Source organism: Osmerus mordax, chromosome 16, assembly GCF_038355195.1.
Source record: "Osmerus mordax isolate fOsmMor3 chromosome 16, fOsmMor3.pri, whole genome shotgun sequence".
Taxonomy (NCBI): domain Eukaryota; kingdom Metazoa; phylum Chordata; class Actinopteri; order Osmeriformes; family Osmeridae; genus Osmerus; species Osmerus mordax.
The window spans coordinates 10850030-10875828 of NC_090065.1; the positions used below are offsets into that span (position 1 = coordinate 10850030).

A 25799-nucleotide genomic window follows, 5' to 3' on the forward strand; every position below is an offset into this window, starting at 1 on the left:
TGCCGTACATAGTGATGGAACGTGTCTCTGTGGTTGAGGTGTAAATAGCCCCCAATTCATCTTCCTCTCCTTTGTAACGTTGAGATCTAAACTCAAGTGGTAGGAAAAACCCAGCCTTGACTTGAAGCCTGCAGTACTGCATTTGGTCATGTAGGGTAAACAGCACTGGAAGTACGGTAAGAGGTCACTCACCATGTCCGTTTACTGGCATAAGTCCGCTTATGTAGTCATTACAACCATACCAATTTCCAAATCAAATCAGTACTTCAATAAAAGACAAACTGAAAGACTACCAATAGCTGTCCAAATAAACATGAGACCAGTTCTTGTTCCTTCTAGTGAAGTATTAAGACCAAGTGGACTTTCAAACAGAAAAGTTAAGGTTCAATATTAAGGTTCAGACATAAGTATGGTGTGTACACACACACACACACACACAAAGCTTTGTTCTCAGCAGTGGTTAAAGGATAACCTTTCTGGCTTCCAACTTGCCCTTTTCTTTGAAAGTGTTTCTATGAGCAACTGACTCCCAGCACGGCATGGCTCTCCTATCTTAAAACATTTTGCTCAACAGGCCCACGTCAATAATGTCTGGCCTGCTCAATGCAGACTGGCTGAAGTCCCACGGCTCTCGGTAGGCCTTGCTGCACCCAGACAGATGGCCTGTTGAAAGGCTGGAGGACGGAGAACAGAAGACTAAGTTGTGTGAGTCTAGAAGGGACATGCCAGGGCATTGACCTGGGAAATGCCGTCTGGGTTGTGATAAAGCACCACATCTCAGCAGTATTGATGTCCTTCAGGTTCATGGCTGTCGTCAAGGTACGCTTCACTGGGGAATGATGATCTCCAGTGGAATCTTCTTTCACTTTAGAAGACAGAAAGACAGACTTTTGTGCAACAGGTGCCGGGGGTGAATGCGACCTCGAATGTGACGTTTTGGATCTTACATCATCGTTCCTAAACAAAACCATTCAGTACTTGATGTTTTTGGAGTCAGCTGTGTTGTTTCAGATTGTCGTTCCTGTGTGCGGTGAGTAGGGATTGAGTTGTGGATCAGCATAGTCTCTAATATTAAGACTAGGAATGGATTCGTAGCTGACAAATCTTGTTGAACCATGAACGTCAGAACCTGCTAAAGCCAAAAGTACACAGCCAGAACAGGCCTGGAAATCTCCTTACATGGCCTGCACTCGGCCCCAACTTTGTTTTGGATGGAACCTGTCTTTCTGTCTTTCTTTCTCTCTCTTTCTCTCGCTCTCTCTGTTCTGTATTGTGATACATTTCGGAGATAAATATGTGTACATGTAATATCCAGGGAATGCATGTTGTTTTCTCTCTGTCTCTGTCTCTCTCCCTCTCTCTCTCTCCCTTTCTCAGTAGATGCAGTATATTATCGTGACAAATCTGGCTATCCGTCTTTAAACCCCGAGATGTTGTTTTAGATCTGACGGCCACGGGAACACTGCCACCCAGTGACCGCTTTCACGTATTACAGCCTATGCCAATAATAATGAAAAAAGCCAAGTCGGGTGTTGATGTAGGCCTATACATGTTTGTGGGTATGAACAAGAGGGGTCAGGGTCAGTGGTCAGGGGTTAGAGGGCAGGTCAGTCCAAACATGCCACAGCAGTCTCAAAGGCATGTGTAACCTGAGCATGAGACCTGATGTCCTCTTCATTCTGTGGACCAACAGAGATCTTCTCTTCACAAGTATTCACCGACACATGCATCTCATGACATTTGCATGTGTTCATTTAGGAAGTGCTTTAGTCCAAACGATGTACAAGAAGTGCATTCAAGTGCAGCAGATAATCAACGATCACAATGAAAGAGTATTGTATAATATTTAACATAATGTATAACATATGGTGGAATTCACTTTATGTTCTATTGTATGTTTCTTACATTATACAAGTCCTTTGGCCACATCCATACACAAATATGGTAAGCTACTGTAGTTCCCAAGTATTTACATTGCTTTACTACCATATACATTTCTATACTATAATATACAGTATATTGCTTATGAAAGCAGTAAAGATAGCTCACACTCTTGTCTGGCAGCAGTAGCTGGCACAGTTTGCGCACTGCTGTCCTCTGGGAAAGGATCTTCTTCTGCTTCCTGGTTCAAAGGTCACAGTGGGAGAAAACCATCAAATCCGGAAGACAGTGATTCTCCACTGGAGTCCAATGGTGAGGCAACCTGTCATGAGTAGAATGCGTGTGTGTTTCTGTTTGAGCGTGTGCTCTACCTGACCAGCTTGTTGCATTCGTCCAGCTTCTTCTGGTTGAGGACATACAGGTCCTGAGCATACTGACTCCACATGCGTCGCAGGTCGGCACGGTGACTCGCGGAGCGCTCCTGCGCCCAAGCCAGGAGGTCACAGTATGTAACCGAGCCCTCCGTGACACCACAGCCGTTAAAGAGGCAACACATCCGTGAATTCCTCCGAGCCAGACGCTAAGTCGGCAAATCCACAAGACTGCATATGCGAGAGAAGTGGTCTGTCTCACTTCAGAATGCCACACATTCATTTGGAAAAATGGGGGAAATTTATACCACGAGACCTTAAATAGACTGAAAACTGAGTAACAGGGTGTTTGAAAGAAGGCCCATCATCCATTTCAAGGAACAATTCAAAATGTTCAGGAAGTGTGTTCAGTATATTCTCACCAGCAATTCTAGCATTCTAATGATGATCTCTCTTTGGAATCCCTGTCTGATAGTGTTCACACAATAGACTTAAGTTATCAGGCTGATGCCAAAGGCCTTGGTTGTTAAATTGGACCCACATAGGCAATGACATTCACTTCAGTGACTTGTCTTAGAGACACCACAGTAGATTTTCCCAGCATTATACTCCTGATGAAGATGAAGAGGATATGGAGGCAGCTTGTGGATCTCGGTGCGGACCACCCGTACATCCAGACCCGCCTGCTGGTTGATGGACTTCATACGCATGTAAAACTGGACCAGGGGGCTGTTGCCATACAGGTTAAATACACAGCGCTTGAACTGTGTGCCAGGGTAGGCCACGTGAGACTGGGGAGGAGAGGAAGAGAGGTCAGAGTGAAGGTGAGAGAGGATAGAGTGAGAAACAGTATGTGTGTGTGTGTGAGGGAAAGAGGAGGTAGAGGAGAGAAAAAAGTGTGTGTGTGTGTCGGTGTGTGTGTCGTGTGTTGTCTAACCTCTCTGGTAAGTTTCTGTTTGCTTTGGCAGGTCAACGCTTTCAAGTCTGTACCTGTGATTTTGTCAGAGCCGGATTTCTCTAGCGACACACACACACACACACACACAGATACACAGCATACACGTACACACACCCAAACACACATGAAATGGATGGAATAGTACACATGCTCTGCTCTATCTCATCTGTGATCTAACTACACTGTGCTTCAGTGTGACCAGCCCAGCTCACCTTGCTTCACTAAGCTCCTGTTAGACCTGACTGACGGGCTGGACAGCTTGCTACCGGTCGGGCTACCAGCCCGGCTACCAACCTGGCTGCTTGCCTGGACTGAACTCTGAAACACACCGCACATTCAAGGTGAGTGTGTGAGGTACAGGGGGACCGTGTGTGTCTGTGTGTGTGTGTGTGTGTGTGTGGTTGAGTGTGTAATACTAACCGACTTCTTCCTTGTCAGAGCGGTGTTACTGGACGGTTGGCTCTGCAGAAGCTCGTCAACAGAGTTACTGGAGAACATGTTTTCCAGGAGAGACAGACACGAGCCTGGACACATACAAACACAGTTACCACGGGACAAACAGGGTGCTACACAATGCTGGCTCCTGTCAAACGGACAGATGAGTAGAGACACCCACCGCTCTCTTCCTCTGTCCTTTTATCCTCGGACACAAGCTTTACATTGGTGGCCTCCTCTGGCTCCAGAGCCTCAAAGTCCCACTTCTTAAAGATGTCCGGAGCTGGACAGATCCCTGCGGATGAACAGACATGCAGGCAGACAGGCAGACAGACAGGCAGGCATATGGACAGACAGACAGGTAGTCAGGCATACAAATAGACAGACAGGCACACGGGCAGCCAGTTTGAATGTAATCGATCATATAGAAGAGAAATGTGTGCTTTTCTTTCTTTCCAGTGCGTTCCCTGCAGTTCACCTCCTGTCCACTGGTAGGCAGTAAAGCACAGCGGGAGCAGGAAGGCGTCACTGCGGATGGTGCTCCAGGACTGAGGGAAGCTACAGCAGAAGCAGCAGTACAGAGTCTGGGCCAGGGTACTGGGAAACTCCTTCAGATGACAGAGAGAGGCAGAGCGAGAGAGAGAGAGAGAGAGAGAGAGAGAGAGAGAGAGAGAGAGAGAGAGAGAGAGAGAGAGAGAGAGAGAGAGAGAGAGAGAGAGAGAGAGAGAGAGAGAGAGAGAGAGAGAGAGAAGAACAAGGATAAGATACATGTATCTAGTTATACTAAGTATGATTTATTTGTGTTGGGCAGATGCAATGCACCACTATGAATGCTGCCAGCGCTTTTCAAATATTTGTTAAGCGTGGGGCGATGAAGAGGATACAATAGTAGGGTAAGTTACTCTGAAAAATATACTGCCGCAGCGACAGGATGCCTCCTGGGTCAGTATCTTGGTGTAGTTCACAGCCATGCGGGTGAAAATGTTCCCCTGGATACGGGCGTCCAGCTGGAGAGAGAACATATATTCATGAGAGGAAAAACTGTGCTGAAATATTGTGCTGTACTGTGTTCTCCTTCGTGTTTACGTCTTAAAAAAATATATATATATGACCAGAACCTTTACCAGAATCAAATGATGAGCCCATCAAATAACTGTATTTAAATAGAAGTTAAACAATTACTCATAGTAAGAATATCACATTTCTGGACTTTTCCGACCTGGAAGTTTTGCATGAACAGCCACCAGAAGCAGTCAGTGACAAAGTCCTCCATCACAGAGGATGACAGAATGATCTGGAACATAGCCTTATATCTGGGCTGCATGGGACAGGTCAAGAGTAAAAAACACAGTTAGGGACAATAAAGGAACACAAATAGCACCAGGAAAATCTACTTCTATGACAGCATTGGCAAATCATTGAAACTCATATCCATAATTCCAATTCTTCTGTCTGTATACTAGATGACCATGTTATTCCTGCGCTGACATGCAGTACATTACCTTGTGCACCAGGTGGCGCTGCGCCCGTACCACATTGTTAACGACAGTGCAGAAGGCTGTGTTGTGAGGGAGGGGCATGGGCCTGTTGCTTAGGAAGCGGGGGTACTGGTAGAGCTCAACCAGTTTGGGCACACCGTCCGTGAGCTTTGTAGAGTTGAGGAATCATTTCATATGTTTTTACACATTCAAAATGTAAGATACAAATTGCACATGGATCAACATCTAATATTTTGGGGTCAGATTATACCCTATTCAAAGAGCACTATATACCTCCCTTCAGAGACACCTACAGGTTCTCTCTTAATAGTGTGTTTTGAAAATAAACCTAAACTCTGCTCATAAACATGATCTTGATGGTAACCATCACAACCTAGTCCTAGGCTGATTATTAATGATGCTCAATAATAAGAAAAATGCAGCATGACATTTAGCTATGCCCCCCCCCCCCCCCACACACACACACACCAGCTATGCTGACCCCTGACCTTTTCACTCCTGTGCAGTGATTGGCTAGAGTCCTGCTGGGTCAGTCTGGTACTCTTGGCTCCGCCCTTGTCCTGTTTCTCTGGGAGGAAGGAAGGAGGGGGGGAAGGAGGGGGAGTGAAGAGGACCCTCATGCCTGTTTTATGGATTTATGGTTACGATTCATGACACGCGAGTCAAATACACATTTGTCACTTTCTCTCTTTAGTTAAGCCCTGATATTTACAGCGGATCAGATCATGTAAACATTGATCCAAACACTGTATAGAGTGTGTTTGTTAGTGAAAGCACATAATGTGAGGTTATAGTGGAGACAGATAGCTTAGGTATTGTCATACATGCCGGATGAACTGTTTTGATTTGAGCATGTTCTGCACCTAGACCTCTACAGTCCAGTCTGGGCTGCTATCAGCAGCTTATTGTCCAGGTTCGTGAACAATTCCCATTTTCTCGACTCTTTTTGTTTTTCATAACTGTAATATAAGTTCTTCTATATCCATCCATAACACTTTTACTATAACTAGTCATTTGGATGATGTACTATATTGTACTCTTTACTTGGTGTTAATGATGAAATAAGTTGTTGATTTGGCCAAATGTTTCTGACGGATGTCTTTCAAATGTTTTCATCGTCAACGTCATCCAACAACTCATGAAGACAAGTGTTAAGCCTAGACTCATTACAGTAATACTCAGTAAGTCACAGGAATAGGCCTGCCACATCTTCATTTGGCACATTTTATATACACTCCAACAAGAAAAATACAAAAGGTGCAGAAATGTCCTTTTTACACAGTGTCTGTGACTGTCCAAGGACTTTTGTTACTACCTGTGGTTTTATGAATGTTAGACACAATTAAAACAAAAGGGAGCTTCACATAAGCGACAAACTCGCTGAAAATCTGATTTGGAATCCCAAGATTCTAGATTAAACTCTCTTTGGTCCTAGAACCCTTTATTCACTGTGCACGCACCACCTGCTTCCTAGTAGGGGGTCAGTACCTTCCCCCTCCAGCATCTGAGTAGGCATCTTCAGTCCTCTGTCCTGCACACTCTGGGGGAAACACAGTGGCACAAGCGTACAGTACACCTCAAATCTCTCAGACCAACAGTTAGGCTACATCCAACAAGAATTTATAATAAATTATGTAAATGTGTGCGTGTGTGTATGGTGAGGAGGACACTCACCATGCTTCTTCCTCCAGACCAGAAGGGGGGCAGGCAGGCAAGATTATCAATGAGGCTGCCCATGGAACCCACCAAGCACGCTGAGACTTTCCATTAGAACAACAACACACTCTTATTGACTCGTTGTGTCAAGAGTGTGGGATACTGTAGACATTTTAAGTTAGCCTATCCTTCGACCCAGGGCCGGAGTGTGACCCATTTTCAGCCCGGGAGTGTAAAGACCAAAACCAGCACATCCCCACCAGGGGCCGAGCCATACGTTGTAAACATTCGCTTCTTAGACCGAACCTAGGACATAGTCAAGGTTGTGATGTGAGCTGAAATCGGAACTTCACATGAATGCGAACGTGCGTAGCGCGCGTGCGAGATTTTTTACATTAATTTCAGTGCAAAATTGTTTTGGGAGATTTATGTAATATAAACAGTACGTACGAGACACATTTTTACCTGAAAGATTCGGGGCTTTTGAGAAAACATATTTTACCCACCCTTGCAGGAACCTATTTATAAAGTCGCAGATCTTTCTTTTTTTACCTGGCTTTTTCAGTTCCTCCTGGCATATTTTCCCCATCCATTTTATTATTTTCGCATCAGCTTAATCTTGCTAACTCCCTCTACAACAATAAATGATGGTTTAGGGTTTGTCTCCATGGCAACAACCTACAAGCGCTTGTGTTTGAGAAAGAGACCATGTGCGACAACTGAAAACGGCACTTTTTAATGCACTGTCTGATCATGCGCTATTATTTAAATTAAAACCTAGTGTAGCCTATTAGCTTATCAGTCACACAGTAGCCTAAATTAACAAACTTACACATCGGTGTGTGAGAAAACAAAGAGAAAGCAGGCGATCTGCCGGTCAAATTTATGAGCGGGCAGAGCGGCCCACCGGGAATTCTCTAAACTTTATGGCATAAAGGATACAGACTGGAGCGCAGGAGGTTTCCTTAAGTGTTTCTTTCTTACGCTGAGCGGTGGCGCGGTTTTCCTTCACGTCCTCCTGGTACACCAGTATTGGAGCGCACAGCTGGTTTATCTCCGTCATGGTGTTCTGCTGTTCTGGACGGGACGATGCTGGATGGCCATCAGTCATTGAGTGTCATGAGGATTCAAACGGATCCAAAGCCAAAGCAATAAATGGTGTAAGAACATTGAAATTAAACGTTTCCAATAGTTTTCACGGGTTTCTTTTTGAACTTGATAAAACAAGTAGGCCTACTAAAATAACTGTACTAGCCTAGAGTACAGTATTATTGACTTTTTAATGACGGCTTGGAAACTAACTGCAAAGTCAAGACCGTGCAGTCATTTGTGACTGATTTCATGGTCCCCAGTCAAGTTCCACGGAATTTTAAAAGAGAGCACGGACTCGTTACTGGGGAAACTGCTGACGCGCATGCAACACAAACACAGAATAAAAAGCAACACAGTTCAATGACCTCCTCCACATTTGATTCCGTAAAACGAAAAAAACTTTTCATTTCACATGTTACATTTGAATGTTACATGTCACATATGTGTGTCTTTGAATGTTTTTTAATTAATTATTAAATTAGTTTTGTTTTTACTTTAATTATTATATTCGAGAAACCTTGCAAGAAAGAATGTTGTTCTGTTTACAAATGCCAGTTCAAATGACATTAAACAAACAGAAAATCTGCCCACCCTGTTGATATTTGTCTTACTTTACCACAGAGTGGAGAGATCCCCTACCCACAACCACTCAACTCTCCTGCACCATCTCAAGACTACATTTGACCTCTTTTCTAGTATGCACACACACACTGAGACACACATAGACATACATTCACACACACAGACATGCACATACACTGACACAAACACACCCCAGTCCCGACAGGTCATTCATCAACCCTTCAATGAGTGCTGAAACCAGGGAGTCAGGTCTAAATGAGAAATCATTGACTACGAAACTCTGTAGTAATGGACTCTCATTCCGTTTGTAGAAGGGAAGTTGAAAAGAGGGTGGATTAGAGTGCTGTATGTGTGTGTGTGTGTGTGTGCAGGGGGGGGGGGGGGGGTGTAACCCACCTGTGTTAAACATTCCCAGGATACCCCCTTTGGCCCAGTGCAGTCAAGAAGAAATGGAGAGAAAACTTGTTCCGTTTCTATGTTCTGATATGGACCCCTTTATTTCATCCAGTCTAGTGGCTCCACATACAAGTTTGTATGTCTGCTGCTAAATGAAATCTACAGTAACATAGAGAATGGATTGGAGGGTTCTGATGAGAAATGCATGTGGTTCACCAGTGATCTGTTTCTCTCTAGTCACACAGTTGACATTTATGCCTGACAGCGTTCCCTAGAGACGGTGTGTGTGTGTGTGCATGTGTGTGGAAGCCTGTTACAGACTGATAATAGCCCAACGGCAATGTTTATTGATGTGATGATGCATGCTGGGATAGACGATCACTTTCAAAGGTCACTGTTAATACCTGAAGGTCAAAGTGTTAACTCAATGCCACTGTATGCTTGTGTACGTGTGGGCATGTGTGTGTGTGTGTGTGTGTGTACGAGTGTTAATCCTTCTCTTGACGCAGCTTGAATATTAAATGGGGTATATTTCTTTTGCCAGCACCTCCCCCCCTTGCTTCCATTTAGCAGCCATAATCAAAACATTCATCTATGATCAGTCCTTTCACCTCTCAAACAGTTAGCCAGACAGTCTCTCTGTCAGAGGGTCTGCTTTGGAAGAGTTGGTGGTGTTTGTATTCAAATCCAGCCCCCTTGTTTCACCAGAGGAGGGGGGGGGTTGATGAAAGGGCCAGGCGAGGACAAGAGATCCGTGTCTGAGACAGAGGAAGGGGCAGATTGATTTGACCTCCCTCTCCTTCTCCCTCTCCTTCTCCCTCTCTCTCCCTGTCTGTCTCCCCCCCTCTCTCTTTCTTCAATCTGTCACTCTCTATTTAATTCTTTTTCTGTCTTCTCTTTCCATTTCTGTCACACGCTCTCTCTTTCTTTTTCTCTCATTTTCTTTCTGTCACTCTCTCGATTTTCTCTCTCTCTCCAGCGTTTATCCCGTCCACTGGGATTGCGATGTGGAGTGAACGGTCGGGGTCGGCGTTCTGCAGCTAATAACATTCCCCCCCGCTGACTTCTATAGCCAGCATGTACCATACACAGGGTACAGGAAAACAAACCAGCCTCCGTTTCTATGAACCTAACACAGCTTCACACTTGAAAAGTGCACTGCTTCGTTATCCCAGTGGCAAATAGTTGGTGAAAGAGAACCCAATTAACCTTGACAGAGCCGAAGTCCTTAATCCTGAGAAATGAGCGCATCCTCATTGTAATTATCAGGCATACATCGTTAATCAGTGGTCCCCTCCTGATGAATGGGTGTATGGCTTGTTTTGCCGCCGTAACCCTCTGGGCTGCTGGTGTTGCACCCGTCGAGAAATGAGAGGTGTGTTTTCCCCCTCAACGTTCTGAAAGCGAAGACCCTGATGGCTGGCAGACCGTAGAGGCCTTGACTGAAGAGAGGAGAAGCCGTCTGTCTGCCTGCTGTCCATCACTCACACATCTGCACAGACACACAGACACGTGCACACACACACCTGTACAAATATACACAGGCACACACATACTCTTATCAGCAATATCAGTCAAAATGAAACCCTAATGCCCTGTCTAATGATGCTCTTATTCATTCAGTGCTTAGAAGACACCATGAGATGTTGGCTTGATTTATGGTAAGTGGCAACTTGAGTCTCGGAACAAATGCAAAGCAGCAAATTACGTATTAATCAAAGTTTACTGAGGTACCTCAGTGGTGGTGTTGCTGCCATTGTACAAGCTTAAAAAGCATTTAGAGAAAATGTGCTTCTGGAAAAAAAGATTGAGAGGTGTGTTTGTGTGGAAGGTTATGTGGGTGTGCGTGGAGGTGTGTAATTGACCTTTCGCGATAGGTCAATTTTCTGCGTGTGTGCATGCGTGCATGCACTTGTGTGTGTACAGCGTGCCAGTGTGTGTACAATGTGCCTGTGTGTGAGTGTATGTGTGTTTGTGCGTACATTTGTCTGTGTGTGTGTGCGTACAGTCCATCTGTGTGCGTTTAGAGAGTGTGTGGGTTGGCCCTACAGTGCGTGTGTGTGTGTGTGTGTATGTGTGTGTGTGTGTACAGTCCATCTGTGTGCGTTTAGAGAGTGTGTGGGTTGGCCCTACAGTGCGTGTGTGTGTGTGTGTATGTGTGTGTGTGGACAGTGTGTCTGTGTGATGATGACAAGGAGCAGGACCCATCCATCAGAGCATCATCATCAGGTTAATAAGAAAACAGTATTAATGGTTTCTTCTGCCTTCTCTTCCTGTCTGACTGTCTTCCCACTGCCCACTCTCACCCTAGCCCGAAAAAAACCCTCCATTATTGATGGGAGTTTTAACAGCAGGCACAGACATAATCCATCACCCATACCATCATGCCTGTAACAGAGCCGGGTGTGGGTGTTGACAGTGTCGCTGGTTTCTGATAAGAGTCTCAAAATTGAATCCACAACCGCAGACTGGGCTATTCTGTGCTTGCGTTCCATTGGACTGAGGCAGTTCTTCCAAGACGGCTTGTCATCGAGGTCTGGGTTTCATCTGTGTTGGGGGGCACTGGCCCACACGCTCATGTGGATGACAGGAGGGGCATGTGAGCTCTTTCCTCGAGAGGGGAACCGTCTGTCATCCTGAGAACATCTGAAGATGGTAATTTCATTTATAAATAAATGGATGAGTGAGCGAATTAATGAATGAACATTTGCAAACAGAGTATTCTCCCGGCATCCATCGATGAAAGGCTGAAAGCACTGGTTCCCTGCAGCCTTCATTTGAAGGCCAGCCACCCTACCTATCAGCTCACTTCTCCCTCTAAAATAGTCTCATTACCCCTGCCCCCCCCACCCCTCCATCGGTTGCTATTCCTCCAAGCACCCCCCTAGCCATCCAGCAAAAGATAGATGACCACCATCCCCAGTGGAATAACCCCAGCTACCCAGCCCATCCCCCTCAGGCTCCCCCTGTTCCTCCCTCCTCTCTCTCTCTGTCACAAGCACACAGGACCAGCCTGAAGTCTCTCCACACACATTTCATTTTAATACATTCATATTCATCACCACCTGAATCTGTCCGTGCTTCCCCCATCTCCCTGTCTCCTCTGCCAACCCGTTTCCTCGCTGCTTCTTCCTCCTTATGTCTCTTTCTGCATTCCACATGCATCACCATCACTCCTCTCCCCCTCTCTCCCGTCTCCGCCAATCTGATGCTCGGTGAATACGTACAATTTTACCCCGGAATCACCTCGGCTCGCTTTCAACACCATGAATATTTAATGATTAAAAAGTGTTTATCATAATGCTCGGGGAGGCACCGCTTGGTGATGTTGTTGTTGACATTATTCTGGTTCTTGTGAGGGGGATTTACTTTTTGATTGTTTGGCTGTTTGCTATTCTGACCTGGTCAGACTGTTTTTTGGGGGGGGGTTGGTGGAGGGTTGAGAGTTTCCCAGGCGGAAAGTGGGGCTGGGAACAGGTGGAATGAAGAGAAATGTAAAGGTCACGATTCAGCGCTCTGCTGAGGAGCTACGGCCGGCCGGCCGCCATGTTTACAGGTCAGCTGCATGATAAATGTTGCTCTGGTCCACAGAAACACACAGACCGAGATCTGATCAAGGGGCCGCTCGACAGTGAACACCCGCAGGATATAGGGCTGTGTTTTCTTAATGGTTGTCCTGATTATTGTTCCTGATTGCTATGGTTACCGTTGCCTACCCAGGGGAGCAACAATGAGAGAAGAATTCACGTAGTTTGTAGCATTATCTTTCCTCATTTCTGGATGGTTGCAGTTCTCCCTTGGTATTGGATTAAATGAAAGCCTTCAGCCGTGTGTGAGGATGTAGATGACAATTAGGTAGTGGACAAAACACAGGAGAGCAGTTGCATTTCGTCCAATCGGACTCCAGCTCTTGAGCTGAAGGAGAACGCTTGTGTGCCTCGATTTTGTATCAAAATTGCAACGTGCTGTGAGGGTGCCTTTGTGTTTGTGTGGGTGTATGTGTGTACTTCAATACCTATAGTGTGGGGGAGGATGTGCAAGAGCACCGGCAGCAGGGTTGCTGGCTTCTCTCCTCCACCTCCTCCTCTTCCACTCTCCCCGAGGATGTGCACTGTAAACAGGGATGGAGTGGTATGGGAGGCGGCCCTTCTCTGGAGATGACTCGTCAGGTCAGAGGTTCGTCGCCGCTGCCAGAGACGAGAGCATGACAGATAAGAGCGGGGGGCGACCATATCCATCCAGAGGGCGCTGAGGCCTCGTAGCGCCCAGACACCGACGCTCTCCTCACCACACCATTAAAAATGACAAATGGCCGCCCAAGTCACCGGCGTTCCCCAGCCAGCCGGCGTGGCATGATGTTCCTAAAGCATTAGCTCGGCATGGCTGTCCTAGTTCACTGGCCACATCGCTCTGGGACGCCCCGCCTCATTTGGGCTGTGTTCGATTTTACTGTTGGGCCGGTATCTTGACAAGGTGCAAACTGAATGCATGGGGAATAGAGGAGAAACTTGGAAGGCTGTAAATAGGTTATGTTTGTTAAAGAACAAGGTTTCACGATCAAGTTCCCCTGAGAAGACACAGTGTTGGTCACCTGTAACACTCTATATCAGGCACATCATTTCCAACAACTTGATTCTTCTTTTGGGAATGTCTACACATTTGTTTTAGGACTTGTCATTACATGCATGACTCAGAATGGCACCAAAACGTAATTGAACCCTAATTCAAAATTGATGTGGGGGAAAAATACTTACGTAAAATCAAACCTTGAGGAGTTGTTTAACAGAAGGGGATGACGATACCAGGATGGAAAGAGGAGGAAGTTGAGATAGCGGTGAGATCATTAGGGAATATTTATTTCCTTCATGGATTTAGCTAACAAGCTACTTGTTTATGACTGTCTAAGGTAATCTTGTAAGTCCTTCATTTTCTGTGCCAGAGGGTTGGGTATTGCAGCGCCATCCTATCTCTCTACCTCTAGGGACTGCAAAGACAGAAGGGACCCCAGGAAAGTGCAGGGTTCTGGGCTTAAACCTTGTTCCTTAGCCCCCCTCTCCTTCTCTCCTGGGGAGATGGACCCATTGTGTCCATCTGTTTAAGCACGCGGCGCTTACAATGGAGGTGAAGGGGGGTGAGTTTTGGTGTGTGTGTTTGTATGTGTGTTTGTGTGTGTGTCTCATGGGGGTGGGACATTATCATTAGGAAGTGCTTTCTGAATGCAAATGGCCATCTTGGGACATGGGGAAATGGACATCCACCTCATAGACCACAGGTGTTGGATAGAGGAAGGAATGTGTTGGTGATATATATATGTATATATATATATATATATATATATATATATAGAGAGAGAGAGAGAGAGAGAGAGAGAGAGAGAGAGAGAGAGAGAGAGAGAGAGAGAGAGAGAGAGAGAGAGAGAGAGAGAGAGAGAGAAGAAAGAAAGAAAGAGAAAGAGAAAAAGAGGACGACTCTTGTAACATCGCACATTTGGTTTGCCTAACGTAAGGATTGATCTGCATCTCAAGAATTTTCCACGGTGTTATTGTACATTGCTCCGCACCAACCCCATTCTGCCAACTGGTGGCGATATTTTCCTTCTCAGCAGCGGACGTCGATTCAAATAGGTCAGTGAAAAGTTTTGTGTTTTGACAAAGCAAGTGGGAGGAGCAGACCATTGGCGATTGGTTAGCGGCTCTCAATTTTCAATTCGTGATTGGCTCTAGCGCTTTAAGGGGCTGTGAGTAGGATGTTTGCCCCCCCTCCCCTCCCTCCGACTCCCCCATCTCAGACCCAACAGTCGGCTCGCTCTACTCTGATTGTCACACACTGTTTACTACGGCTTGAAATGTGACTCACAACACAGGCTACCTACTGGAATATTGTTCTGTGACAACTGAGGGATTTTGGCGCGCGCCCTGCGTGTTTTCTGATTTTGGGGACAGACTGTGGAGACTAAAATCATGACCGTGGATTTGTTTGCAATTTTATGTGGACTCATGGCGGTTTCTGCAATGGAAGGTAAAATAATGGATTTATCATTTCTTTTTCTAATGTGAATGGAACAGAACGCTCGCTCTATGGAATGTTACGGTGTATCTGTGAGCGCAGCGCACTCAGCGCTGCTGCTGTCAAATGGGATATGCAATGCACGTGGTGGATCAGCGTTCAGCTGATTATTTCCCCATGTAAAACTTGGACGGGTTGAGTTCGGAGGTTTCGGTAAAGGTTCGGCTTGATCACGCATGAGACGCTGCTGCCTCATGTCTTTGCGTCTGTGTTGTTGTCAGTTGCAGCCCTCATACATCATCTCCAAGTGTCAGTTATCTTGCTGTCCACCTCCCAGGTGCTGAAGATGGTGTTCCTAACATATTTCCTTATGCACAGGACAGCATGGCTAATCTGATACGGAATAACTTTATATATACAAACAACGATTCACAACGAAGGGTCTTGGTTCTATTTCAAAAAGCTCTTGTCCTATTCTGTTTCTACACTTTTTGGTTGCTCCTTTCCCGAAACCCCAGCCCTTTTTTCCCTCACTGTCGCACACAATAAGAAACATCTTCCGACAAGTGCCACCAGTTGCAAATATCCGTAAGGTTAAACGTGTTTTTCATTTCCGCTATAACACTCCAGGGAGTGAAGTGCTAGACGTGCGCGCCCTGACTGCATATCAGACCTTTCGGACTACATACAGCTTTGCACCTCCTTGTTCTCCTATGCCGGTCTTACTTGGCTGTACATTTCAGACAGGCTTTGCTGCTTGTATTTTCAGCGTAGGGCCTACAGTAAATAAAACGCCAAATAGGCCTACTGTCAAATCTTATGGAATCTTCTCCATTCTCCTTCTTTTTCGTAACAATAACCTTATAAGCTACACATAGCCTATTTTGTAGCTGTTGTCCATCCAAGGTCCCCCCCCTCCCCAGTTGTTGTTCATTGTTAGTAGTCTTCATTTCCGAGTGCAGACTGCATTCATCCCAAATGACTACCTTTGGGCACACTGATTGGTTTGAGAGTAAATATTTATGTAGTGCAAAATTACACAGCGGAAGCATGAAGAAATTCAAGGAGGGGTTATTTGAAGCATGAAAGCAAAAAGAGAGTTGTTTGACAGAGAGTCCTATTTGGAGACAGATGGGTGTGAGACCATCTGGGTTACCAGGGTAACGGGGATGAAAGTGATTTCCTTGTTTGGGTCGTTAATTGAAAGGAGATTGTCCCACGGGTAGGTTAAGATCTTCACTGATTTGATATCCAATATGTTGCTTTTTCACCATCTTTAGTGAGTGAGTTAGTGTGTGTGTGACTGTGTGTGTGTTGAATGCCCTGGTCACATTATCCTTGCCTCTCTGTGTCACCGCTAATCTGATTTAATGCGCCTAATCATCGCATCAGCCGTTTAATCACAAACATTGTGTCAGAGATATGTGTGTGTGTGTGTGTGTGTGAGAGAGAGAGACATAGAAAGCGAGGTAGAGAGCACTCTGGGCAGGACCTAGCATATGGACATCATTTGGTAATGAATAGAGGATCACCAGCATCACACACACACACACATACACACATGCACACACACGCACACAAAACACACACACATACCAAGGTGAAGCAGAGAGAATACCAGTGTGTGTGTGCATGTGTGGTGGGTGTTCCTAACCGCAGCCGTAATTCTACTCCACTTACAGAGCAATTGCTTCTTTATGTTGGTCCCTAAAACAATTAGGGTTGGATCGGCCCACTTATTTAAATACCTAGGACACAGAGATGGAAAGGGGTGGGAGGGAGGGATGGAGGAAGAACAAGGGGATAGGGAGGAGGAGAGAAATACATATGAGAGACAGAGGCACAGAGAGGCACAGAGAGGCACAGAGAGGCACAGAGAGGCACAGAGAGGCACAGAGAGGCACAGAGAGGCACAGAGAGGCACAGAGAGGCACAGAGAGACACACAGAGACACACAGAGACACACAGAGACACACAGAGACAGAAGGTGGGGAGGAAAGGAGGAGGTGAGAGAGGTACTGTCTCATCGCACTGTCTACAGTGTTAGAAGCTGACAGCATGTTGTCCACATCAAACAGCAACATTACTGTGTGACTGTGGTGATTGTTGACATTACTACAGAGTGAGTACCGTCTCTAAGCACAGGAAACGCTAATCTGACCAATGTAGCTAAACGAGGCTATTCCATCCATCATCATGGGGATGTTGTAAGGTCTTAATCAAAGCCATGATCAATCAATTCAATTTTATTTGACTGTAATAGCAATGTTGTTCATAGCATTGGCCTTAATTGCCTTTGTTTGTGTGTGTGTCTGTGTTTGCCTACCTGATTGTAAGTACCCTGTGATGCCAAGCGAGAGACTGTGCATAGCAGACCTGTTGAGTTACTAATGGATTTTAGCATGAGATCATTCATCAACCCTCCCTCGCTCAACAAAAGGAGTGACAATGTATAGAAATGTGTGTGTGTGTGTGTGTGTGTGTGAATTTTGGGATTGTTATGATGTGGACAATTCGGGTTGTCTGTGTCTTTCATGTTTTCTGCAAGTTTGCCTACCTTCCAAGTGTCCCCCCCCTCTCCCCCTCCACACACACACACACACACACACACACACACAATCCCCCTCAGAGCTCACCTTACCCCTGCGGAGAGATCGGAACCCCAAGACAGATGGTAGATAAGTAGTGCGTGTGTGTGTGTATGTGTGTGTGTGGGGGGGGGGTCTGTGCGATAGAGCTTGTGTGCTGCACTGTGCATGTGTAAAAAGTGTATGTATGACCTGTGTGCGTGTGTGTGTGTGTGCGTGTGTGTGTGTACCCTGATGAAATAGACACCTTTTTCCCCTTGTTGGTCTTCCATGTAAGTGCCCATGTCTTTCACAGCTCCTTCGGTTCAGTGATTTGCAGTGAAGATGCTATCTGCAGTGTTACGACACCCTCGCTTCCTCCTCTGCCCTTATCAGCTCTGTAGGATTACAGGGGGGCGAAAAACTGCCCTATCTGACCAATCACAGCCCTAAACAGTGAAAATCCAGATGTTCTTGATGGTGGTCTGACAGCTGTAATTCATGTCCCCCTGACTCTGATAATGAAGGATATTTACAGTGTTTAAGCCAGTCTCTTCTGGGTCGAAAACAGGAAACACTAGTGTTTGGGGCAGTTGTGGTCATGGAATGTGGTATAAACACTCAGAAAGGGCAGGGCGTCTGGAGACAAGATGTGGTGTAGAGACAGGGCAGGGTGGTGTAGAGACAGTGTAGACTAGAGACAGTGTAGGGTGGTGTAGAGACTGTAGGGTGGTGTGGAGAGTGTAGGGTTGTGTAGAGACAGTGTAGGGTGGTGTAGAGACTGTAGGGTGGTGTGGAGAGTGTAGGGTTGTGTAGAGACAGTGTAGGGTGGTGTGGAGAGTGTAGGGTGGTGTACAGACAGTGTAGGGTGGTGTAGAGACTGTAGGGTGGTGTGGAGAGTGTAGGGTTGTGTAGAGACAGTGTAGGGTGGTGTGGAGAGTGTAGGGTTGTATAGAGACAGTGTAGGGTGGTGTGGAGAGTGTAAGGTGGTGTACAGACAGTGTAGGGTGGTGTAGAGACTGTAGGGTGGTGTGGAGAGTGTAGGGTTGTGTAGAGACAGTGTAGGGTGGTGTGGAGAGTGTAGGGTGGTGTACAGACAGTGTAGGGTGGTGTAGAGACTGTAGGGTGGTGTGGAGAGTGTAGGGTGGTGTACAGACAGTGTAGGGTGGTGTAGAGACAGTGTAGGGTGGTGTGTAGGGTGGTGTAGAGAGTGTAGGGTGGGGACAGTGTAGGGTGGTGTAGAGACAGTGTAGGGTGGCGTAGAGACAGGGCAGCGTGGTGTAGAGACAGGGCAGCGTGGTGTAGAGACAGGGCAGCGTGGTGTAGAGACAGGGCAGCGTGGTGTAGAGACAGTGTAGGGTGGTGTGGAGAGTGTAGGGTGGTGCAGAGATAGTAAACAGAGAGCATTGATTACTCAGTCTGTGTCTGTCTTTTCTCCAGTCATAGCCCCCCCCCCCCCGGCTCCAGCCCTGCACCAACAATGCCTCTGTTGATTTGACTTCCTGGGCTACTGCTGCAATTTCTCTCTCTCTCTTTTCCACCCAGAGATTTTTAATTAAAAGTCGAAAACAGCAGCGGCAACGGCAGCAAACAACTTTTTTCTCTCAAAACCTCGAGTCTTAGAATAAATAATTGGTTTCACCCCTCCAAGCCCTGCACCCACTGCCACATACACACACACACACACACACACACACACACACACACACACACACACACACACACACACATACATGCACATAGCACAGAGAGGCGGGGTGGGGGTCGGCAGGATTTTGGAAGAGTACAAAGCTTTTCATTTAGGAATGTTTTTGATGAAGTTGTGGTCCAAGTCAGACCCAGCAGGGCTGTATTTGAAGTCCAGCCCCGAGGCTGGGTCAGTAGGGAGGCACGGAGGACATAGAAAGAGGAAGAGAGTGATGGAAGGATGAATGTATGGAGGAGGTGAGGAGGAGGGAAGAGGGGATAAGGGCCATGTGTATAGAGACTTGAAATTGCATACACTTAAATGCACTTGGAAACAGATAGTTCTCCAAATGAACGTATTACGTTTCTGTCCCATCTCATCTTTGGCTGAAACCCTTTTCTCAGTTCACCGTCGCTTGCATAGTTACGTAAGACCACTTTTGGCAGTTAATCACTTTCTCTAAGAAGCAGGAGCCATGCTAGCACCCAGGGAAATGAGATTGGTCTTGAACAGAAGTGAACTTGAAGCAGTTTAAAGATCCTCATGTCATTAAATAAGGCCTAGCTGGCCATCACTGTCTAGCTTTCCTAGAGCTACTTCATGCACACACGCACGCACGCACGCACGCACACACACACTGTAAATGCAAGCTCTGAATGAGGCTGGGCTGATCGACCAATAATTGGAGATTAAAATGAGTGGGTTACTAGTGAGAGAGACAGATAGGGTGTGAGTGTGTGCACATACCAGTGATGGAAAGATGGGGTGTGTTTGTGTTGGACCGCAGCACACTTCCTGTCATCGTTGAGCCAGAAAGTAGGAGAGAGAGTAGGGTTAAAGTTTGAAGTGGAGGGGGGTGACAAGTCATTTTGACCTTGCGCACCGTTCAAATCCTTCCCCAGGCAGGCAGATGTCCAGGCGATCAGTTGGTGAGAAGAGAGCTCCGGGCGGTAATTAACTATCGATCTCAGACACCGAGGCTAATGGGAAAGGAATGAGCTCCACCCCTAAAATATCAATGTGACACCCGATTGGCAGAGTCTGGACAGGAAGAGGGAGTGGGTGGTTGGAGGAGGGGGGGGGGGTCACTTCCTAAAAGGCCAAAGGTCAAAGGCGCAAACTCACTTCCTGGTTAATTTAGGACTTCCTGTACAGTACGCTCCTTAAGAATGCTGAAGACACGTGATCAGCATTTTTACCCTTAAAAACGCTCAGCAACGCCCTCTTCACACAGAGGTCTTGAGGCTTGCTCATTCTTTGAAGTCACTCTTATCTCTGCTCCTTCGTTCTGTGCTTGGTTGTCTGCCAGTCATTGATCACGTCTCCCCATATGTGCTTAGGAATGTGTGTGTTTGTGTGTGTGTGTGTGTGTGCACAACCGCCTCTAACTATATGGATAGTGTGTGTATGCCCTGATCAAATTAATCTTAATTGCTGCCTGTGTGTTCTCTGGGGATGGGATGAGGCAGGGAGTGAGGGGAGGAGAGACAAAGGACTGTGGTCATCGTGGTTTCCTGATTAACCTCAGGCTGTCCCTGTGGGAAGTGGGGGGGGGAGGGGGGGCGCTCTGGGAAAGGTAGCTTTGTGTTCAAACTGCTACCGTTCTACTCTCCTCTCATTCAAATCACACACACACACACACACACACACACGCACAAACACCGACATACTGCATACTTAATTAGGTCAAAGCTTCCTGCTCTTTGTAGAATCCATTAAAACACTCGCTCTTTGATGTGAGCTACACACACTGTTAAACACCTACCCGTAAGAATCCTATTTATGTCACGGTAGTGTCCCTCCCCTCCTCTCCTCTCCTCTCTCCTCGCCTCGCCTCCCCTCCTTTCCTCTCCTCTCCTCTCCTCTCCTCTCCTCTCCGCTCCTCTCCTCTCCCCTCTCTTCCTTTCCTCTCCTTTCCTTTCCTATCCTCTCTCCTCTCCTCTCCCCTCCTCTCCTAGTGTAATTGCTGTCACCTTCCACCTTCCTCAGCTCCTCCATACTCTTGTGTATCGTTCCTACAGGTTGTTCCTAATGTTCTGCAATGCAAACTGCGACTTCACTGACTATATATTCGTCTTCTCTGATGGTTTATGATGGTTATCAGTGCCAATCTGTGAAGCCTTTTGACATTTATATCCCACGCACCTCACCTTGAGATTGTATGTACTTGTTCTATGCTAGCTGCTCCAACGCAGAGTTCCCCTCCCCTTAGATAGAACCACTCCGTCAAATTCAAACCTATTTCCATTGCATGAAATGGTTAAATCAATCCGTGAGTGCCTTGACTGAACTACGGTGTGTTTGTGTTTGTGTGTGTGAGAGTGTGCGTGTTGTAAGTCACCTGGTTCTGTTTCAAGCCTAAGTAGATCCTGATTCTGGTCAGACTCTTCCCTTAGGCTGTAGACTGTGTGCGCCCAGCCAGTTTTCCATCTTGCTAGTGAAGCGTAACCGTGTGGGTTCTTGTGTGTTTGTGTTCTTGTGTGTGTTTGTGTGTTGGTCTCACATTGTGAGACGTTGGTCTCACATTTTCAAGTCAATCCATAAAAATATTGCTCTTTGTTAATGAACGCATACTCTTTAGGGTGTATGTGAGCATCAGTGTAGTGTGTGTGTGTGTGTGTGTATGTCAGCAAATAATTTCCTCTGTTGGGTTGTGGGTTTGTTTTGTTTGGTATAATCAAAGCTTGTGTGTGTCTGAGTGAGTGGGCTTGTGATGATGGATATCAACCCCTCAGAAGGTATGTTTTCCAGACAGGTTGGGTAGACAGCTATAGAATAGCTCTTTCTCCTGTGTTCTCAAAGCTCTCAAAATAGCCTAAAAGCTCTAAAATAAATAAATTTTATAAAACGGAATAAAGGCGCCCCATTAGCAATCTTAACGGCCCATCTAGTTTCAACAGTGAGCCTCATCGGGCTACTTTACTGCGCAGATCCGAGAGACACCTACCTGACCCACGCCCAGGTCAATGTGCTTTTACATTCAAACTGTGTAAATGAAAAAATTAAACAAATACGGATATTTAGTTTCAGGTCTTGTGAAATTTGTAAGATTTGTGTTTTGGCTTGGGGTTTCACCCAGGAGTGAAAGTGAGACGTTAGAGATGGTTTTTTGAATGATTTTAGGCAAGGTTTTAAAATGTGTGTGTGTGTGTACAAGAAAAAAAAAGAGTGTGACTGAGTGCTAAGAAAATTGCCCAACATGAACTTCTTTCTCAGTTGTGTGCGTGTGTTCAACTTTCTTCTCCAGATTTGCTCTTCTCTACGCTATGTCCATTATTAGAGAAAGAGATGTTGTAAGTTTTGACCAGGTGACCAGTTTCAAGGTCACCCATCTCTCCAAGGTCTTTTTTCTTTCCAAGGTCACCAGTCCCAAGGTCACCAGTCCCAAGGTCACCAGTTTCCACTGCACTGCTAGAGATCTCTCTGTCTCTCTCTCGCTCTCTCGCTGTCTCTCTCTCTCTGTCTGTCTGTCTGTCTGTCTGTCTGTCTGTCTGTCTGTCTGTCTGTCTCACACACACACACACAGTCTGCTCCAGCGTTGGATTAGATCATTAGCATGGGATACTGTTTCCCACTAACAGCTCCTGATTACTTTGCGCTGTCCATCCTGGTGACATCAGCACATTTTTAATTGAAACATAATTAGGAATGATAGCAAGAAGGGCATGTGTCCAATTAAAGAGGCCTGCACACTGCCCATCCCTTCACTAAGAAGGCTCTGTTGTTGTGTTGTGTTGGCCTTATGGTACAGACTGGGAGCCTTGAGTTTCCAACCCTCCCTTTGCTTTGGTTTGTAGTTCTCTGTTGTGGTTTTTCCTGTCAGATTGTGTGTGCTGTTGGGGCCGCTGTCCCTGGCTTGTAATGGGATCCTGTCTGTTGGAGAGAACATGTAGGAAGTGATGGGAGCAGGAAGTTTCCTGACTTGCCTGAGTCAGTGGAATTTACGTGTGCGTGTCCTTTGGACTGTGTGTGAGAATGTGACTTTGTGTGTGCATTTGTGTGTGAGAATGTGACTTAATGTGCGTGTGTGACTGTGTGTGTGTTTTTTGAAACTTGAAATGTGATATCAATATCCTCTGCATTGTACGAGGAAAGGACCTGAAATCTTGCTGAAGAGCCCCATTGAGAAGGCTCATAGACAACACAATAGGCCTGATGACAGGCTAACTGCACAGGAAATAGGCTCTGCTGGGGCTCAACTAATGGCAGAAAATTCTGGAATGATGCTGCAACTTGATGGAGGTAAATTACTTTTTTTTGTACAGAATGATTGTGTGTTTGTGTGAGTGTAGTGCTGGGATGGTGGCGTAGAATTGATATTTTCTTCCTTCTGTGTCTGTGTGCTTGTGTAAGTGTGTGATCGGGTGATTTGTGTGTATGTGTGTATGAATGTACAGGCTTATCAAGCTGGCCGTGGCTCGTTAGTCTGTCTGTCTGATGAAGAGATCATTAGAGGTGTCGCAGTCAAATCTGTCGTCGTCCCCCCCCCCCCCGTCCCCCCCCCAGACCCATGAGCTGTCAGCTCACGATGGTTACTCACGCGTCGGATTCCTCTTTGATCCCATTCATTATTATGCATATATGTATGAAAAAAAGAGTTGAACACAGATTCTCATTATACTGATTTTCCGACAGTCTCATATTGACTTTGTTCTTCCCTACAGAGCAGGACCTGCTACACCAGCAGCCTGGTACAGGAGGCCTATTTCAGATGGGGGAGGTGGAGGGGGGTAGGGGGGTCAGCCTCCAGTGTGGCTGCGAGGGTGATTGGTAATTAGTGCTGTTCCTCACTTAAACTGGCACTGGGCCAGAGAGCTGTCAGCCACCTTCACGTCTCTGTACTTGAGAGACGTGTGTGAGCGTCTTAGGGGGAGAGAATAGGGGCTTTTGGTGAGTTAGGGGAAGTGCATCTGTGTGAATGTGTGTCTGTGTGGGTGGGGGGGGGGGGGGGGGGGGGAGGGGGACATTGCTAGAAGACACCTGCTTCTCAGCGGGGGGTGAGTGACATGGCGGGGCGTTGGGTGGTGTGCGTTTGTGATCGTGTGTGTGTGTGCCTTTGCGCATGGGCCTGTGTGTGTGTGTGGAAAACATGGATTATTCACTACTCATCCGGCACCTCCCTGACTTGCAGTATAATTAATCCACATATTTTGTGATACTGTTTCAAACTCACCCCTGGAGCATTCTAACAGAGAGGGGGGCAAACATGTAAAGGATAATGTACAGCTAGCCGCTCATTATTGCTAAATAAGCCAGACAGAGTGATGCATGTCTTGAATCACCTATCATCTAGCCAACGGTCTGTGATTCATAGTAGCGGCCTGCTATTCAGAATATATAGACCGTATGTTGACCAATCAGAATCGAGTATTCAACAAAACCGTGTAATACATGACAATAGTATCCTACTCTCCAAGAATGTAGAACTGACCTGGAGGGTGAGTGGACCTGTGGATCTATGGGTTAGGACAATCTTAGCTGACATTAGAAATATGGCACTGAGTGTGTGTGTGTTTGTGGGGGCGGGGGCACTGAGTGTGTGTGTGTTTGTGGGGGCGGGGTACGGAGTGTGTTGTGTGTGTTTTGTGGGGGCGGGGCACTGAGTGTGTGTGTGTACCCATTGACTATGTTACTGAGTAAGTGTGTGTGTGTGTGTGTGTGTGGGTGTGTGCATGCTCAGAATGAATGTTCCTTCAATGATTTCCTTGTGTAGGAAACGACTTTGCGTAAAAGACAAAACACACACACACACACACACACACACACTTGCTTAGTGTGATCACATCTGGAGGAATGTCATCATGCTATTTGCATTTTAGCACCAAAGAGCTGCCTTGCTCATCCCTGTCTTCATTGCTGAAGGAGGAATCTTAAAAGCAGCCATCATTTATATTCATCTATCTTATTCGTTTCTTTTCTTTCTTTCTTTTCTTTTTTCTTTCTTTCTTTCTTTTCTTTCTTCTTTCTTTCTTTTTTCTCTCTTTCTTTTGCTCTTCTCTCTTTCTCTATCTCTCTCTCCCTAGTTCCACAGAATTCAAACTAGGAACACACGGTTCCTTATTTGTGCACACGGTAGCGTAGTGCGTGTCTTGTGTAGTCAGCCTAGGTTCAAGTGTGTGTGTGTGTGTGCGCGCACGCACTTGGGGTCCTGAACGCAAAGGACGAAGGGATGAAAGGATTCCACGCTCGAGCCCGACTTTATTGGCAGAGAGACGACCTAATGAGTTCCCTCTGTCAGTTTCCCTCTATCTCTCCTTTGACTCACCCCTCGCCTCCCACGCCCCTCACCCCCCTCCCTTCCTTCCCACCTACCCTTTTTAGAGTGTATGGACACCCTATACTAGCAGGGGTTGGCTACACGCAGCCGCGTGCACGTGGAGTGCATTATAGCAACAAGTCTTGCGGTGTACACAGGGGAGCTAGGCTCTGTGGGGCGTCTCCCTGTGTGGGGGTGCCAGCCCGTTAGCTGGGGCCCTGTGGGGGGTGCAGCCTGTTAGCTGGGCTTTCATGCTAATTCACAGCAGATCCATCCGGCTAGTGCTGAGCACAGATGTGCAGCGTCCTTGGAGAGATGGATTGAGAAAGACAGAGAGAGAGAGAGAGATACAGGGAAAGAAAAAGAGGTTTTCGAAAGAGAGTGTGTGAGTTTCACGTCATTGTCAGTTTCCT

At 46.4% G+C, this 25799-nt stretch overlaps 2 protein-coding genes across 2 annotated transcripts in view; one reads left to right on the top strand and one right to left on the bottom strand.

The window, feature by feature from the left end:
- Nucleotides 1–1607: 1607 nt before the first annotated feature.
- LOC136958936 (protein FAM227A-like) lies at nucleotides 1608–7863 on the bottom strand. Its single transcript, XM_067253091.1, has 15 exons — nucleotides 7747–7863; nucleotides 6633–6684; nucleotides 5633–5712; nucleotides 5148–5291; nucleotides 4865–4963; nucleotides 4548–4652; nucleotides 4124–4253; nucleotides 3827–3940; nucleotides 3631–3734; nucleotides 3423–3528; nucleotides 3190–3269; nucleotides 2924–3043; nucleotides 2253–2401; nucleotides 2050–2122; nucleotides 1608–1679 (listed from the first exon to the last, which is right to left on the bottom strand). Exons 1-15 carry the CDS (start codon nucleotides 7861–7863, stop codon nucleotides 1608–1610), a joined length of 1545 nt encoding a protein of 514 aa, XP_067109192.1.
- Nucleotides 7864–14763: 6900 nt separating this feature from the next.
- Nucleotides 14764–25799, top strand: part of LOC136958937 (ephrin type-B receptor 1-like) — a 98856-nt gene continuing 87820 nt past the window's right edge. Inside the window, 1 exon segment of the mRNA XM_067253093.1 lies at nucleotides 14764–14888. Coding sequence (XP_067109194.1) covers nucleotides 14831–14888 — 58 coding nt within the window. The 5' untranslated portion in view covers nucleotides 14764–14830.

What these genes read in the sequence shown, in the direction of transcription:
- LOC136958936 (XM_067253091.1), bottom strand. Translation starts at nt 7,863, where the DNA reads ATGACGGAGATAAACCAGCTGTGCGCTCCAATACTGGTGTACCAGGAG. An exon ending in TCAGATGCTGGAGGGGGAAG is followed by an intron (nt 5,713 to 6,632) that starts GTACTGACCCCC and finishes CCTTCCTCCCAG; the next exon opens with AGAAACAGGACAAGGGCGGA. An exon ending in CTCTGACAAGGAAGAAGTCG is followed by an intron (nt 3,529 to 3,630) that starts GTTAGTATTACA and finishes GGTGTGTTTCAG; the next exon opens with AGTTCAGTCCAGGCAAGCAG.